The sequence below is a fragment of the Octopus bimaculoides genome, chromosome 11 (genome assembly GCF_046866305.1).
Source record: "Octopus bimaculoides isolate indiv1 chromosome 11, ASM4686630v1, whole genome shotgun sequence".
NCBI lineage: Eukaryota > Metazoa > Mollusca > Cephalopoda > Octopoda > Octopodidae > Octopus > Octopus bimaculoides.
The window spans coordinates 42586357-42605523 of record NC_142938.1 but is presented as its reverse complement, the minus strand read 5'-3'; the positions used below and the strand labels follow the sequence as shown (position 1 = coordinate 42605523).

Here is a 19167-nt window from a genome sequence, read left to right as displayed (position 1 = left end):
TCTTACGAGTGCAGCACTATAGCTCTCTCGTATATCTTTCGGGAGGTGACAGCAGAACTAATTATATAATCTCTGATCAGAAGAAAGGCGTGTATTTTACCTTGTTGATTTGGTCGTGGCTTAACAAATGAGTATATGATGTCATCTGATAAGTGTGTTTATATTTGCTTGTTAGTTTTTATAACGCTTTGTTTTCTTAGAGGGCGCCAAATTGTGAGTCTCTTGTTGATCAGAATACGTTTACAAGAGGCGGTACTTTAATCATAATTGATTTTATATAACTAAACCCAGGCGTGGTTCAAACGAATACTATTATTGTTACTAATGAAAACACCGCCTTACGCGGGGTTTTTCTTGTTTTTTTTGTTTTGTTTTTTTTTGTTCTTTTAGCAAAGAAAACTGTTGATTTGTCAATGATGGTACTATAAACTATGGTTTCAAGCTAAACTTGCAAACACAGTGGAAAATCTCATTCTATATGTTATGTGATGTGTATAGCTATATAAATGTGTGTGTGTGTGTGTGTATTTAAACTCAATTTACATGGTATCATAGCTTTATGTGATGTGCACCGAGGGCGATTATTCAAAAACAGAATTATTTCACTTCTCTCAAACGTTTATATATTCTTACGGCATCAATAATACACACACACACACACATATATATATATATATATATATATATATATATATATATATATATATATATATATATAGGCACAGGTATGGTTATGTGGTATGAAGTTTGCCTCGAAAACATATGGTTCCGGGTCCAGTCCCAATCCCGGCACCTTCGACAAATTTCTTCTACTATAGACTCGGGCCGACCAAAAACTTGAGAGTGGATTTGGTAGACGGAAACTGGAAGAAGCCCATCGGGTGTTTGTGTATGTGCGTGCATATGTGTGTGTGTGTGTGTGTATGTGTGTGTGTGTGCCTTTATCTCTGCATTTGTCCCCTACCGCCGCTTGACAACTGTAAACTAGCGGTTCGGCAAAAAGATTGATAAAATAAGTATCAGGCTTTAAAAGAAAAGGGAGAAGTGGAGTCGATTCGTTCCACTAAAATTTTTCAAAGCAGTGTCCCAGCATGGGTACAATCTAGGGTCTGAAACAAGTAGAAAAAAAATTAATTAAAATATGTAGAAAATTTTTATTGATGAGATTATCTCCCCTTCTCATTTGATATTTCTGGTAGTTGCCACTAAGTTCGTCTACCCGAGATGTTTTCAACGAATCATGAATCAGGGACCCCTTCAGTCATGAATGACCATGGGATTGCACCTACAAAGTTACCCTCCGAGGTACAAGTCCGGGTAAGGTTGTTTATGGAAGACCAGTAGTCAGTCGCCCATGCATACCAGCCTCCCTTCTCCATGCCACCGATGTAATCCAAGGGAAAAGCAAAGGCCGATACAGTTTGGCACTAGTGACGTCGCAACTCATTTCTACAGCTGAGTGAACTGAAGTATCGTGAAATAAAGTGTCTTGCTCAAGAAAAGAACACGCTGCCCGGTTCAGGAATCAAACTCACAACCTCACGATCATAGGCTCGACGCTCTAACCACTGAGCCATGCAAGAATATACCTTTGGTATTATTTGACATACTCTCATTTATCTTTGTTGTTGGAATAGGAGCTGATGGCTACTCTGAATTAGTTCTCTTAGTTCACTTTCACTTCACTTAGGAAAATTACGTAAGTCATATAATTGTGTTCTACTCTTCTTTGTATATATTGAAGAGTCCCCTACATACATACATACATACATACATGTTTTCTTTGTATTTTTCTAACGACATTCGTGTCAAGAGGGCCACTAATTACCACAACAGAACATATCTTTCTTTTGTGGTCCCACACGATATGTGGCCGGTTGCGTTTTAGTGGCTGTTTAAATTTTTAAGTTCCACCAATATTCTTTTGACCCATTGATCTCAATATGTCAACTTCGTTTCTAGGTATTTTCTTTTTTATTGTATGTATGTGTGGGCATGAGTGTATGTGTGTGTGTGTGTATGTGTATTCATTTAAAAATAGTTGATGAGGCACTCCAATACTACGCAGAGTATTACAAATAAAATACAAGCACAATCGAGCATACAATATTTGGTGATGAATGAAGCCTTATGTCCACAATATTCCAGCTAGGCCAACAGATATGGCATTTCATTGTTGTTGGTTGAACAGCTACAAAGAAAAGCATAGATGAAAACTTTGATCGACCTTCCTGGGTAACTTATCTGCATGTTTCCTTTGGACTGGAAATCAATAAGTCCATAGATACACAGACATACAGAAATTGTCCAAAGGGAATTTTTCTGACAACTCAATAGTATTTCACATATTTAGTTTAGTTATATTGCTGACTGTTTTACTATCTGGAACACTTCAGTTAGACATAATGTACAACTTCAAGATTCCTTGAAGTATTATGTATAACTTTGTTGACAGACATCAATCAAATTCTAATAAACATAAACTCTACATTTACTGATTTATGATCATAAACTGGTAAATATATACATACATATACAAAAACATTCTCACAAACACACACACATTCATATATGTAGAAGGGGAGAGTGAGATGCATTTGTATATGCATATATATATATATATATATATATACACACACACATGTAAATGTCAAACGATGAAAATGAGTGCTCAACACTGCATTGGGAGATAAAATTTCTTTATTTGTGAATTAAGGCTACCATTGGTTTCGTGTTAAGAAAAGTTGGAAAATATCTTAATATGAACCAATTGTAGAATACGGCTGTCACTACATAAATATGATGATTGCATACTGCATGAAAGTACTAGTTTATTTCAATATTGTAAAATTGTAAAAAATGCAATAAAACATGAAAATCATACCATTGATTTTGCATGTGTGTTTGTGTGCGTGCGGACGGGCGGGTGTGTGTTTATATGTGCTGTTTACAGAGCAGAAATGTGTGTGTGTGTGCATGAAACTCTCAACTTTTCGGTCACTCTGTTGCTTTTGTTAAATATTAATAATATATATATATATATACTTTTATATGAGTTGTTAAAGGAGCAGAAATAATTGTAAAATTAGTCATCTAATAAAGAAAATTTTTAATCTAACACATTCTACTTATTTAAAAATATCTAGTATATAATATATGTGCATCTGTTTGTGTGGAAAGTTTATGTATATGTATATTCAGTCCACTCTGTTGGATGGTTGGTGCTAAGGGCATCCACCCATAAAGACCATGCCAAAACAGACACAGAAGCCTGGTGGAGTCTTCTGCCTGGCCAGCTCCTGTCAAACCATCCAACCCATGCCAGCATGGAAGACAGATATTAAATGATGATGATGTATTTGAGTGTGGGTATATATATATACATATATATACATGCACACTCACACATATGCTATTGTGTATGCATGTTTGTATATATGTATTTGTATGTGTATGTACGTATGTATGCATGCATCATACCTGTAGGTATACTCTCACACACACACACACACACAAATATATCCTTGTATGTAAATAAATCTGTATATGCATGTGTCAGTACATGTGAGCCAAGTGAATGATTCTTTTCATGCTGTTATGTCTTGTATTTTGGGACATATTTCCTCGTTTGTATATTACAAATACTGGAAATTTAAGTACTTGAGCTGATAGAAAATCAGCTCAACCCAGTGTAAGAAATATCATTTTGAGACTGGTGGCCTATTAGATTGCACCCGTCAGCCTTGTATTTCTAAGGACGGTAACTATCTCTTTTGTCAGCCATGTTTACATTGTAGGTTGACAAGTTGATTTTTTGCATTCCTTCCTCAGGCCTTTTTATTAACTTCTTTCTTGATTCTTTATAGAATCTACTTATTTTTTGTTTCTTTTTTTGTCTTTACTACTTTTATTTTATTGTATTTGTTCGTGTGCCTGATTTATCATTTCCATCTATTTCTGTTTAAATATAAATACATATGTCATTGGATTTGTTTTCCTTTCTTCTTAGAATTTATTTTCTGTTCAAATACAAACAGATCTTTGTTATTGAAATGTAGATAAGATTATTACATAATTTCAGCTTTCAGGTAGACAGTGCTGAGCATTGCAGCACAGGTAGTCACCTGGGGTGCCACGTGCTACTTGTGCGCCATATCATGTGCTGGGGATTTTCCAAATACAAAGATGAAAATATCAAAACAATAAATAAGATTAGATACAAATAAAATTTGAAAATTCTTTGCATGGAGTTAAGCTTGTTCTAAAATATAAACTAATGCAATCTCTTCATTAAAATAAATATTGCCAATAATAATTTCTCAAAGATATAAAGCGGGCAAGGGGCTATCCTTTTCACAAAGTGGGCCACATACAACATGGCTTGTTATGAGGCAGACTGAACTGCTAAAAAGATTCAAGGTAATTTCTTTTTGGTATGCCATTCACAAAGTCCTGCAGGCCACAGTTTACCCAAGACTAATCTAAAGCTTCCCATAAAAGCTGTTAGATTCTGCTACACAAATAAGTTATGGAAGGTCATGCCAAATTTGTGAATTGTATTAAAAGCAATGCTTACTATAGCTATAACTATGGCCATGGAAAAGAGGAAGAAAAGCTTATAAAGACTTATATGTGTTTGTTACATATTTCTTACGGTAAAAAGGTGTGGAAGCACCTTGTTAATTCAGTATCGCCCTCTCTCACGAATCTGAGACATCGACGTAAACACTGCTTAGTACTTAAATCTCCAGTATTTGTATTTAAATACTTCAAAATCAAGATTTGTAGACAATTGTCAATAGAAATTTTGAATAGAATATTAATAGCATGCGCCAGTTCAATTCCAATAGAAAATTATATACTAAAAAGGATAGATGTACAGTGTCATGAATGCATTAGCAGATCTAAATAAAAGAGGTATTTGTGATTTTTAATGTCTATATATACATTTTTTTTTTTCTATTTTCATATCTTTAATAAATTAGGAAAAAATCCATTAGAACTTCAGAAAAATCAACTGAATACTTTGGATTTCCTCTCACTTCCCCTCATCCTCACTGTGTTTATCTATATCAAAGGTTCTCAACAGATTTTGGCCCCTTTTGACCCTTGGAGTCACAAATGCCACCCCCACCCCCTAGAAAATATTTTTATTTTGCAATATACTACTTATTTTGATATCAGCAGATAATGATTAAAAAATAAAGGACGTCGTTTTACATATGCATTTGTACGCAGTCGGGAGTACAGATGTACAAATTGAAATGCAAAAAAACAAAATAATGAATTGAAAGTTTGGTAATTGCGTTTATTTCCACCACATGACACTTATGAGATCAATGTGATGTCTATCGAAAGAGTGCTCTTTGGTACAAGTAAATGCCAATGAAATCATTTCAAACCTTTCCGATTTCCCTTATCAAAACAGCTAGAACTTGTGCAACAATCTGACATATAAGTTACTGTCACTCGGGAAGAGGATTTTTTTATGCTTAAGAAAGAGAGTGTATTTGATAGAAATTGTTGAAATACATATGTACTTCATACGAATAGCAAATTGCGGAGGATGGTATTCACTGTACTTGGATCTAGTTAGTTTGAGACACAAAATCAGCCCCCTTTTAAAATGGTGTAAAAAAATCTGAAAATTTATCATATTAAACATTCATTTCTTATTCAGGATCTAGTTTGTTTCATTCACAAAATCTGCATTTTTCAAAAGGAAATAAAAAATCTGAAAATTGGTTATCTTGATGCAGTTTCCCACACATATTCCTATGAAGTCATGAACTTCTGGAGGAAAAATTTGACACACACTTTTTTTTTTTTTTCAATTTGTGGTTTAAAAATAGGGACAGTCCGAATCTACCATTCGTTTCTCTTTATAATTTCCAAATGATTTTTTAAATACTTTAAAATCAAAATTGTGTAAATATGTGTGCCAGAAACAGTAGTTAAAAATTAAGGAAATAGATATTGTGACTGACTTTTATTCCATTATTCTAATATCTTCTGAAACTTATACATATACATGTATAAATGCATACAGAAACATACAAATATATATACACACACACATACATTTTTACAGAATTAGTTTTATATACATCCTTGTGTATATCATCATCATCATCGTTTAACATCCGCTTTCCATGCTAGCATGGGTTGGACGATTTGACTGAGGACTGGTGAAACCGGATGGCAACACCAGGCTCCAGTCTAATTTGGCAGAGTTTCTACAGCTGGATGCCCTTCCTAACGCCAACCACTCAGAGAGTGTAGTGGGTGCTTTTACATGTCACCATATATATATAAATATTTCGGCATATTTACACAATTGTGCCCCAAAGACTTGCTTTTTCATAACCTTGAGAAAATTAAATATTTCTTTTCCACAAATATGCTTCAGATCATGTAGATTCCAATTAAATTGGAATTCATTGTGAAAGCCGTTTGTCCCTAAAGGAGTTTTAAAAAATTCACACCATTAGGCTTTGTTGTGCGTATATATATATATATATATATATATATATATATATATATGTATGTATGTATATATACGTTGGTGTATACGTATTGTTTTAATTATATCTTTATACATGCACATGCACATGCACACATAAAAAAAACGGCAACACACACAATCATATACAAACATACCCATACATACACACACATACACAAATATTTACCTATCAGAAGGTAGGCTAAAAATCTGCACAGTGAGGCTTTTAAGCCAGTTTGTAATAAAAATGTGTTCTAATCATTGCCAGTTTTGTAGATACAGTTTTTCTCTAACTTCGTATCAATGAAAAGATTTGAAGCTCCAACATTGTTTGAACTCTTCTCTTTAGCTGGTAAAATCGTTATAAATATTTTAATCCTGTATTTGCAATTTTTAAACCTTGTGAAAATGTTTTTAAAAGTTATACTCATTAGGAAGCCAAAACTTAGTTTGCTCAAGGTGTCAACAACCATGCGCTACCAATGTAGAAATCTGAGTAAACGATGTCAGTGAAAAGAAATAAAGGGGTTTGCAAATAGGGATTTTATCAACAAAATTTGGAGATATAAAAATGGATCAATTGTAAAAATAATTATTGTTTATACTCTTTCTGTTACAGCGTGTACTGGTGAGCAAGCTAAGAAAATGACTTCGTCTTGGTATACTTTGGAAGGTCAGTGATTACCTTTGCACTCTTTTTGTTAGTTCCCAATACGTAAACGATAAGTTTGAAATACCAGGCACAAAATAAGTTAGTTTGCTCCAAATTTGCAGTTAAAATTTTTTTCATGTTTACTTTTTCCCTATTTGATATTGTTCATTAACTTGGACAGAACCTTCCTTCTCTTTTAAATATTTTCATCTCTTTTCCTGTAAAACAACCCCCTCTAACAATTAGTTACATAGCAGCTCTACTAATTCCATTTAAGTTTCTTACTCATCTAATTTAGACACAATGAACAAATAAGATGTTTAATGGGTAAATGTCTTCCAAAGAATGGTTGAGAACTTAAGGTCAGCAGTTATGCATCGGTATGCATTTAAAGATAAAAGGCTCATGTGATAGAAACAAAGAAATTAGTGAGATTTTAAAGTAACGGAACATGTTTAAGAAATAATGAGTCCATTTATGCAAAAGATTTTAAGATAGCAGTAAATCCTTCCAAACAGGATCCTTTCAAATTGAATTTGTTAATAACAAAGTCTAGAGTGATGAACCAATCCAAAAGTAGAGTTAATAGAAATTGGAAGAAATATTAAATATGAAATGCATCGCTAACTAGACAGTATCAACGCTGCCTGAAGCTGCTCTTGGTTCTTTCATACAAACTCCATGTTTTAAAGTGATCTAAATAACATTTTCCAAAATTCCATGTTAATCAATACCCCAAACACCAACTTAATGACAATAGTTATTTCATTAAATTCTTCATCAGTTTCGAAATTAACTGAAACAAAGGTAGCATATTTCAACAGAAATATGGCAACAAAAATATGGCACGCTAACATTTCTGCCAGCTCACCGCCTTAAGTGACAGAATTTCTGTGAATTGTTGTTTGCTGTTTTTGTTTGTATTTTTTAACAAAGATGCAATGTTTTGTGTGTGTGCACATGTCTGTCTGTCTATCTGTATGTGTGTGTCTGTGTGGTGTGCAGATGCAAAGTGTTGCAAACAACTAGAAATTGCACCAGTTAGATTAAGTAAAACAGATCTTGAAAGACTTAATATAGTATTAGTAGGTAACATAGGTAAGTGATTCAAATTACACCAAGGTAGATTTCACCTTTCATCCTTTCTGTATCAATAAAATAAGTACCAGTTGGACACTGGAGTCAATGTAATCGACTTACCAAACTTGCCAAAATTTGAAACTAATACAGGTAAGTAATATAGGTAGGTAATACTGGCAGATAATATAGTGGGAGACAATACAAGTTTTTGGGATTATCTGTTCTTAAAGTCAGCGTAAGATTAACCAATTCTTATTTCTCTTATAATTACATGGATTGGGAGTGGAATTAAATGAAGGAAGTTTTCTATGAGGAGACGCAAAAATCAGGCAATATTTGGTCTAAGTGTAAATAAAACCAGATATAAAAGTTTAGATCTGCTAAACCACTGCAAGTGAAAAAATTTTCTTTTCCAGCAGTTACACAACAAAACAAAACAGATACTAAATATTACTAATGATAGAAGCATACAAAATACTGATTTCCTATATAGTCTTACTATCAGGTTTTGTGAGAAAAAAATCTATGAATTTGACAAATAGGAGTGCAATTCAAGACATATTGATTAAACCCGTCTTTTATCTTTTCAGCTAATAGCGAGGAGGATGATGAAGAATTTGAATTCTAAAACAATCAAGACTTTTACCCAAAATCTCTAATTCCTTCACAAGGTTCAAATGTGGTAGAAAGACTTCTCATGAATTCTATTTCAGCTTTTACTTCCCTATTTAACAAACAGGAATTCAAGATTTTGTCTTGTTACTCATGAAATGCTTTATCTAAACCAACAGGAAGAATTATATTGTGAGAAATAGCTACAGATAAATAATACCTGCTTTGAACTATGTACATACATACTCTAATATAAAATTCCATTTTGAACTGAAGGATAAAACAAAAAAAAAAACAAAAAAAAAATTGGAAACTTTTGCAGAAATCGTGTGTAGTGTCATTACTTTTTTAAGCTTTAGCAATAAAACAAATACAAATGACATTATGAGTTTTCATTTTTGTATGCTTTTTCTTAAAATATTTAGAGTTTTCTCTGACTGAATCGATAGGAATTCAGAGTGCTAGTCAATGGAATGTATAATTCATATCCCCTCAATAGTACTGTCTTGGCAAAATTGTTTAAGTGTAAAATGAGCCTATTTCATCTAGCTTAGCTGTAATGTAAATCGGCATCATGCAAAGCTCACAGCTCATTTCTACAAACAGCAGAATTAGTGACTACAGATAAGTACTTCAGTGGCTTGCAATACTGACTTCAAATCCACTCGGCATATGTTCTCAGGAAGACATTCTCTAGGTGGTATCCTACAGTCAAATCTGTCATGACATTTGCATGCTCATGTATAACAGAATCAGAACTTGCCTGAGATACTGATTCATATCTATTTCTCATTTCTCTTCTCTAAGGAACATAACTGTTTCTAAATATAATTTGCTCTATCCTTCTTTCATCATATAAGACAGGATACATTGGAATCATTCTTGTCTTACCATGTAACACTGAATCCTACAATTTTGAAGTTTTTATGATATATCAGTTTGAGTAAAAAGTAAGCAACATTTTGAACCATGAAGAATTTGTACCAGATTTTTGCAGAGTTTTGAACTTTTTTAAACATTTTGCAATCATCTAATAATACAGACATAGACTTGCCCAAAGGCATCAATAAATTAACATTGATATTTTTTTCGACACATGAAATCTTTCAAGCGGGATCGTTGCCAGTGCCCCTGGACTGGCTCATGTGCGGGTGACACATGAGGTTTTTCGAGCGAGATCTTGTGTGGGACCGTCGTAGGATTTTCGAGCGAGATCGTTGCCAGTGCCCCTGGACTGGCTCATGTGCGGGTGACACATGAAATCTTTCGAGTGGGATCGTTGCCGGTGCCCCTGGACTGGCTCATGTGCGGGCGACACATGAAATCTTTTGAGCGGGATCGTTGCTGGTGCCCCTGGATTGGCTCATGTGCGGGCGACACATGAAATCTTCCGAGCGGGATCGTTGCCGGTGCCCCTGGGCTAGCTCTTGTGCGGGTGACACATGAGGTTTTTCGAGTGAGATCGTTGCCAGTGCCCCTGGACTGGCTCATGTGCGGGCAACACATGAAATCTTTCGAGCGGGATCGTTGCCAGTGCCCCTGGACTGGCTCATGTGCGGGCAACACATGAAATCTTTCAAGCGGGATCGTTGCCAGTGCCCCTGGACTGGCTCATGTGCGGGCGACACATGAATTCTTTCAAGCGAGAACGTTGCTGGTGCCCCTGGGCTGGCTCTTGTGCGGGTGACACATGAGGTTTTTCGAGCGAGATCTTGTGTGGGACCGTCGTAGGATTTTCGAGCGAGATCGTTGCCAGTGCTCCTGGACTGGCTCATGTGCGGGTGACACATGAAATCTTTCGAGTGGGATCGTTGCCGGTGCCCCTGGACTGGCTCATGTGCGGGTGACACATGAAATCTTTTGAGCGGGATCGTTGCCGGTGCCCCTGGATTGGCTCATGTGCGGGTGACACATGAGGTTTTTCGAGCGAGATCATTGCCAGTGCCACTGGACTGGCTCTTGTGCGGGTGACACATGAAATTTCTTCGAGCAAGATTGTTGCCGGTGCCCCTGAACTGGTTCTTGTGTGGTGTTGTCGTAGGATTTTCAAGCGAGATCGTTGCCGGTGCCCCTGGACTAGCTCTTGTGCGGGTGACACATGAGGTTTTTCGAGCAAGATGAGCGTGGCCGTTGCCAGTACCGCCTGACTGACCTTCGTGCGGATGACACGTAAAAGCACCCACTACATTCTCTGAGTGGTTGGCGTTAGGAAGGGCATCCAGCTGTAGAAACTCTGCCAAATCAGATTGGAGCCTGGTGTAGCCATCTGGTTTCACCAGTCCTCAGTCAAATCGTCCAACTCATGCTAGCATGGAAAGCGGACGTTAAACAACGACGACGAAAACGTTGCTTACTTTTTACTCAGCCTGATAAGTTTTAAAGTCGGCACTGAAAATTAAAATCAAGTTTTAATTTCTCTCTCCTTGCCTTGACATCAAGCAATAGTTGTAAAAACGCCTGTGTGGTGCCACATAAAAGCACCCAGCACACATTGTAAAGTGGTTGGCATTAGGAAGAACATCTAGCTGTAGAAACCATGCCAAATCAGACTGGAATCTGGTGCAGCTCCCCAGCTTGTCAGCTCTGATCAAACTGTCCAACCCATGTCAGCATGGACAATGGACTTTAAATGATGATGATGATGATGATGATGATGAAGTGTCATTGTTATACAAGCAGTGTCCTTCATTTCCAATCTTCCATGAAAACATAACCAGCCATCAGGAAATATTACCTTGTTTGGAAATATTTGGTGACAGGAAGGGAAATCTGCCTCAATAGATTCAGTCTAACCCTTGCAAAAATGGAAAAGAGAATGTTAAAACAATGACAATGATGATGATAATAATGACAGTTTTAATGACCTTCACACAATGCCCACATAAAAGCGCCCATCCCAGTGCCATGTAAAAGCATCTGTGCAGGTGCCACATAAAAGCAGCCATGCCAGTGCCACGTAAAAGCACCCAGTAAACTCTGTAAAGTGGTTGGCATTAGGAAGAGTATCCAGCTGTAGAAACCATGCCAAAACAAATAAATGGAACCCAAGCAGCTCTCCAGCTGGCCAACTCCTGTCAAGACATCCACACCTGTATGTGTGGATGTATAATACATAAGTGTGTATGTGTGAATGTACCAGAATGTATCAATAGCTACATTTGATAAACACAGCTAGAGCCCCTCACGGGCTCACTGCAGTAACAGCAGACATGATATATGGAGATCACAACTCAATGGTACTCAAGTGGTTATGGAATGTTGTTGAGTAGCTTCACTCCAAACAGGCTGCTTTTCTTGGAAGTTTTGAATATGTGGTGTGATGTGATGTGTGTGTGTGTGTGTGTGTGTGTGTGTGTGCGTGTGTGTGTGTGTGTGTGTATGCGCACACACATGACTCTGTTAGGCCCATCAAAGCATATATGAAAGAAAAATTTGCTGCTGTCTGCAACAGATTCTATTCCAACAGTCAAGTAGCCATTTCTTTAACAAGCCAAAACCAAACCAATAAAACACATTAAAATCAATTTATTCATTTTTAAAAAATGTGTTAAGAACTAAAATTAAAATCAAAGTCTTTGAACTTTTTCTTAAATTCCTGAGCCATTTGTTTTTCCTCTTCTTGACTTTCTGTACAACTCTTCCAGTTGATACGTTCAGGCATATTAAGCAGTATTGGGGAAGCCAAAACATCTCTGAAAATAAACAAAAATTTTGAAACTCTAACCTGTCAATACAACAACAAATTTATCTCAATTGCATGAAAATTAAAAACCTTTTCACAATTACCTGCCAAATTGTAATGGGAAACCTTTGGATATCCTGCAGAGAAATTTCTCTCCTGTTGGTACTTCTACATAGAAATATGGTACCTCAACATTAACAATCTGAAAATAATAATTGGTAACCAAAAATATACAAATTCTTGAAAGAGATCAGTAATTGATATTTTATTTTTTATTACAGTTGTGAGCAAGAAGTGAGCCCGAGTACAGAATCAAATTTTGAATTACAACTGATTTTACATCCTTTACACTATAAATGCTATTAGTTGAAACAAAAATATTTTACTATTTGCAATGTTTATTAAGTGTAGCTGTGCCATATAAATAGTAAAGCGTTGGTGGTAGCTTACAAAAACAACCATTTCTAAGTAAATAAAATGAAATTAGCAAATAAATTCTATACAGACATAAATAGGTTATGAGCTATAAAAACTGTCAAACATTAAATTTAATGTGTACTTTATTTTAAAAAATCATTCTTAAAAGATAAAATATAAAAATATAAGCAACATATAACGATAGATCATAAGTAACAAAAAATATTCTTATGGTTTGCAATTTATTGAGCATGAACCTTGTGGTTAATGCAAGCATGCAAGTTTTTTTGTTATCTGACTGCGCTGTTGTTAGTGACAAACAAAAGTTCACTTCTCTTTAAAATATCACAGTGATTGCAAACTTTTGTAACAGGTAAGTTACCTAGATAAAGCAAGATTTAAGAAAGTAAGAAGTGAAAAAAAAACAAATTATAACTATTGATATTCAATATTTATGCTGCTGAAATTAGGACAAAAAATGAAATACAAGGACAGAGTGGACATATATCTGTCAGTTAATTTTGTGTGGCCCTACTTGGATTTTTTTTTTTTTTTTACATCTTCTAAAAAACTCCAGTATGGCTCCTGGAAGGCCTTATCACTCCCAGTTGAGCTGGAGAAGCATAAAAGTCATAATAGCCTAAAAAGCTGTATAAATTAACTATCAGTTTGTATCAATATGTTTGCTACAAACTAAAGATAAAAGAAATCCATATCAAAAGAAAGGATTTTATTTCAACCATTTTAACTCAATTATTACCTTTAATAGCATGGTTTATAGTAGTCTACAATGTCAGGTATCTGTATGATTTGCTGAAACAGCAATAATTTACAACCAGATACTTTCCCAAATTTGAACAACTAAATATACTCCCCATCCTCCTCAGTTTTTCTCTATATTACTTAGTTTCTCAACAATGTGAGCTAATTCATCATCATCATCATCATCATCGTTTAACGTCCGCTTTCCATGCTAGCATGGGTTGGACGATTTGACTGAGGACTGGTGAAACCGGATGGCAACACCAGGCTCCAGTCTGATTTGGCAGAGTTTCTACAGCTGGATGCCCTTCCTAACGCCAACCACTCAGAGAGTGTAGTGGGTGCTTTTACGTGTCACCCGCACGAAAACGGCCACGCTCGAAATGGTGTCTTTTATGTGCCACCCGCACAAGCCAGTCCAGGGGCACTGGCAACGATCTCGCTCGAAAATCCTACAGGAGCCAGTCAGGCGGTACTGGCAACGGCCACGCTCAAAATGGTGCATCTCATGTGCCACCCGCACAAGAACCAGTCCAGGGGCACTGGCAACGATCTTACTTGGCTTGCCGGGTCTTCTCACGCACAGCCCATTTCCAAAGGTCTCGGTCCGTAGTCATCGCCTCGGTGAGGCCCAATGTACGAAGGTCTTGCCTCACCACCTCAGCCCAGGTCTTCCTGGGCCTACCTCTTCCACGGGTTCCCTCAACTGTTAGGGTGTGGCACTTTTTCACGCAGCTATCCTCCTCCATTCTCACCACATGTCCATACCAGCGCAATCGTCTCTCTTGCACGCCACAACTGATGCTTCTAATGTTCAGCTTTTCTCTCAAGATACTTACACTCTGACGGGTATTCACATTGACATTACACATCCAACGGAGCATACTGGCTTCATTCCTTGCGAGCTTACGTATGTCCTCAGCAGTTACAGCCCATGTTTCACTGCCATGTAGCATGGTTGTTCGTACGCATGCGTCATACAGTCTGCCTTTTACTCTGAGTGAGAGTCCCTTTGTCGCCAGCAGGGGTAAGAGCTCTCTAAACTTTGCCCAGGCTATTCTTATTCTAGCAGCTACACTTTCAGCGCACCCACCCCCACTACTAACTTGGTCGCCCAGATAGCGGAAGCTATCGACTACCTCTAGTTTTTCACCCTGGAATGAGATAGAAGTTGTTTCCTGTTTGTTTGCAGTCTTTATTGCACCTGAACATCTGCCACAAACAAAAACTAACTTGCTAGTTAACCTGCCTTTGATGTTGCTGCACCTCTTATGTGTCCATAGCTTGCACCGGGTACATCTTATAGAGTTACTACCTACTCCTTTTCTACATACTGAGCAGGGCCATCTACCTGAAGGGGTTTGTGTTTTATCTACCTTCCTACTTATTAGGATTTTGGTTTTAGCTAGGTTGACTCTAAGGCCCTTCAATTCTAGACCTTGCTTCCACACCTGAAACTTCTCCTCTAGTTCTGATAGTGACTCCGCAATTAGGGCAAGGTCATCAGCATAGAGGAGCTCCCAGGGGCAACCTGTCTTGAACTCCTCTGTGATTGCCTGGAGGACTATGGTAAATAATAGGGGGCTGAGGACGGAACCTTGGTGGACCCCTACCTCTACCCGGAATTCATTGCTGTACTCATTTCCAACCCTCACCTTACTGGCCGCATCTCTGTACATGGCTCGCACAGCTCTCACTAGCCATTCTTCTATCCCAAGTTTCCTCATTGACCACCAGATAAGGGATCGGGGGACCCTGTCAAAGGCTTTCTCCATGTCAACGAAAGCCAGGTACAGAGGTTTATCCTTGGCTAGGTATTTCTCTTGCAACTGTCTCACTAGAAATAAGGCATCAGTAGTGCTTTTACCTGGCACGAACCCAAACTGCATCTCATCTAAATTGATTCGCTCCCTAATTAGTTGGGCTATGACCCTCTCTGTAACTTTCATAACCTGATCTAACAGCTTGATGCCTCTGTAATTATTTGTATCTAAAGCGTCCCCTTTACCTTTGTAGCAGTTGACTATGATGCTGCTACACCAGTCATAGGGTATGACTCCTTCGTGTATCACCTGGTTCGTAATACGGGTGACTAGGCTATAGCCAACACTGCCAGATATTTTGAGCATCTCTGCAGTGATTCCTGATGGGCCGGGGGCTTTCCCGGTCTTCATACTCTTAATTGCTTTATCTACCCTGGTACTATCAACTCGGATAGCTGGTCCCTCTATTGGGTCGACATAAGGCAGGCTCTCTTTCTCCCATTCATTCTCTTTATTAAGCAATCTATCGTAGTGGCATCTCCAGACCTCTTTCTTTGCATCCTCATTTAATGCAAGCGTACCATCATCCATGCGAACACATTTCTCTCCTACAACATCACTATTCTCTCTCCTACACTGTCTTGCAACCCGAAATACCTCGAGTCTTTGGTCCTCACATTTATGAATTTGTTTTGCAAGATTCCTGATGTGAAATCATGTATTGAAACAGATATTATTATGTTTTGGGATGGTCATTTTTCTTTCTTGCTAAATAAACACACGCACTATATATTCATTCTTCACTCATTTATTATTGTTCTTATTTTATTTTATGTCCATTGTCTGGAAATCTGTGACCTCTTCAGCAACTCTCCCATCCACATGTTTCTTCCTGTTCTGTTTAGTCCACATTCTTTCTTCTTTAAACATAGGGCTTGAATTTTTGGTGGGGACGGGGCTAGTCAACTACATCAACTCCTGATATTCAGCTGGCAGTTATTTTATCAATCCGAGAAAAAGGATGAAAGACAAAGATGATTGGCAGAATTTGAACTAAGAACATAAAGACAGACAAAATGCTTAGCAGCATTTATTCCAGAATACTAATTATTCTACCACCTGGCCACATTATAAAGTGTGATAAATAGAGCCAACTGGGTTCTTGTAACCATATGTGTCTTGCCAATAAACTCCCACTGTGCTCCAGTGGAGGCACGTGGTTTAGTGGTTAGGGTGTTGGATTCATGACAATAAGATTGTGGTTTCAATTCCTGGACCGAGCGACGCGTTGTATTCTTGAGCAAAACACCTTCATTTCACATTGCTCCAGTCCACTCAGCTGGCAAAAATGAGTAATCCAGCGATGGACTGGCATCCCATCCAGATGGGGAATATATACACCATGAAACCGGGAAACTGGCCCTTATGAGCCAGTGTGACTCAAGAAGGTGACTTTACCTTTTTACTTTTACTGTATCCTACATAAACAAGTGGATTATTGAATGTTAAGTATCTTTAAGATACAAGCCACCATCCCTCCTGTTTGTATAGCAACAGCCTATCAATTCACCAATGGCTTTCTCTGAACCACTTTATTAGATATTTCCATTCTTACCTGCTTTAAATCAGAATGCTTTGGTATTTCATTCAGATCAATGGACTCCTCAACTGCAAACTCTGTAAATGTGTCGGTAATATTACATGCAAGATTTGCAGGGACGGGAATGGCCTAGGGAAAGAACATGTAGAAACATTGAAGACAAATAGACATAGCAACATAGCACAAGTAATATTCTTACCTTAGAAACAATAGGCTAAAAATCAGCAAAACAATATACTAAAGAACAGACTAAACAATAGGCCAAACAATAGGCTAAACAAAAGTAGATCATCAATTTATTATTATTTAAGCAACTGGAGGTTCCAGTTGATCCAATCAACAGACCAGCCTGCTCATGAAATTAATGTGCATGTGGCTGAGCACTCTTCAGACACATACACCTTTAACACAGTTCCCAGGGTGATTCAGTGTGACTCAGAATGTGACAAGGCTGGCCCTTTGACTTACAATACTACTCATTTTGGCCAGATGAGTGGACTGGAACAATGTGAAATAAAATGACTCGCTCAAAGACACAACATGTCGCCTGTTTTTGAACTCGTGATCTTATGATCACCCTAACCACTAACCCATGCATCTGAGACCAAACCCAAAACCATGTGGTTGAAAAACAAACTTCTCAACCACACAGCCATGCCTGCACCCAGTCAGAGAGAGAGAGAGAGAGAGAGAGAGGAAGGGAGAGAAACAACAGACAAACAGAGGTATAGAGATATAAACTTTTCTTACCTGTATCTGAAGATGTGATGTCTTGTAATTTCGTTCAAAGAAAACTACAACTTTCCCCAAACACTTGAAATATTTTCTTAAATTGGACTTATATTTGGCGCATTGTTAAGGCTAAATAGATATAAATATATTGTGTGTGTGTGAAAGAGAGGGGAAGAGAGAGAGAGTGTGTATTGAGGTAAAAACAGATTGAATTATCTTTTAAACGTGTTGTGTAATTTGTATAAGCTATTTATAAACATAGTCAATGCCTGACACTATACTTTCAAGCATACAAGACGAATCTTTCAGACCAAAATTTACAGTTAAAAAAGGTAGATGAACTTATATACCAAGACAACTTTGGAGCACTAAAAATTCCATGAAAAGTGCAGCAGGATTTGGAAAGATAGTGTCAATGTTTGAATGTTTATACATGTTTACGCTATATACATTGACTTGTATACCGGAAAATATGATGCTTGCTGTGAGTAAATAAAAAGGTAAAAGGATATTTCTCAATTTCTTCCACAACTTCACTTGGAGCCACCACAGTAGACTGGTAATGACCAATTGGGAGGATAAGAACATGATCTGGAACCATGGCTCCTTTTGCTAAAGCCATGTATGTCTGGAAAAACAACATTTGTTAGATCATAAAATACAGCAAAGTCAATAAAATGATATTGACATAGAAAATATTTCAAAATTTTGATTCAAAAAAATGAAATACAGACATAGCTAAATTGTAAATTAAATGCAAGTCAAAATAGAAAATACACCAGCACAGTGGTAAAGTGGGAAGGAACACTGACACATTGATTTAAGATTCTGAGCTCGGAACCAGTCTATAGAGAAAATAAATATATCTGAGTGTGCATGTCTGTGTGAGCTGTTTATATGTATGCACTAATGTACACGTGTATGCATGTGTGTGGGTGGGGGGATAAAAGGGGACCAAGGACAATCACAATTAGACATGATTAAAACAGAGTAAAACATAAAAACACAACAGATGAGGTCAGCATGCTTTTGAAATTAGATTGAGCTATCATCGTTTAACTTCTGCTTTCCATGCTAGCATGGGTTGGACGAGTTGACTGAGGACTGGCAAGCCAGAAGGCTGCACCAGGCTCCAAGCTGATCTGGCAGAGTTTCTACAGCTGGATACCCTTCCTAACGCCAACCACTCCGAGAGTGTAGTGGGTGCTTTTATGTGCCACTGGCACGAAGGCCAGTTACACAGTACTGGCAACGGCCACGCTCAAAATGGTGTTTTTTATGTGCCACTTGCACAGGAGCCAGTCCAGCGGCACTGCCAATGGCCTCGCTCAAATGATTTTCTAACATGCCACCACCACAAGT

At 37.4% G+C, this 19167-nt stretch overlaps 2 protein-coding genes across 4 annotated transcripts in view; one reads left to right on the top strand and one right to left on the bottom strand.

The window, feature by feature from the left end:
* The window catches only part of LOC106872600 (uncharacterized), a 314391-nt gene extending 305160 nt beyond the window's left edge, over positions 1-9231 (top strand). The window contains exons 73-74 of the mRNA XM_089360611.1: positions 7125-7178; positions 8828-9231. Of these exons, the coding sequence (XP_089216737.1) occupies positions 7125-7178; positions 8828-8865 (92 nt within the window). The 3' untranslated portion in view covers positions 8866-9231. The remainder of the gene's footprint in view (positions 1-7124; positions 7179-8827) is intronic.
* Positions 9232-12359: 3128 nt separating this feature from the next.
* LOC106879738 (pre-mRNA splicing factor CWF19L1) overlaps positions 12360-19167 on the bottom strand; it is a 69086-nt gene continuing 62278 nt past the window's right edge. For 2 of the 3 annotated variants that reach the window (XM_089359866.1, XM_089359865.1), the window contains exons 12-16: positions 18320-18433; positions 17824-17919; positions 17089-17202; positions 12636-12733; positions 12360-12541 (exon numbers count right to left, since the gene is read on the bottom strand). In XM_089359866.1, coding sequence (XP_089215992.1) covers positions 12397-12541; positions 12636-12733; positions 17089-17202; positions 17824-17919; positions 18320-18433 — 567 coding nt within the window. In that variant the 3' untranslated portion in view covers positions 12360-12396. The remainder of the gene's footprint in view (positions 12542-12635; positions 12734-17088; positions 17203-17823; positions 17920-18319; positions 18434-19167) is intronic. The other variant, XM_089359867.1, reaches the window with a different exon arrangement.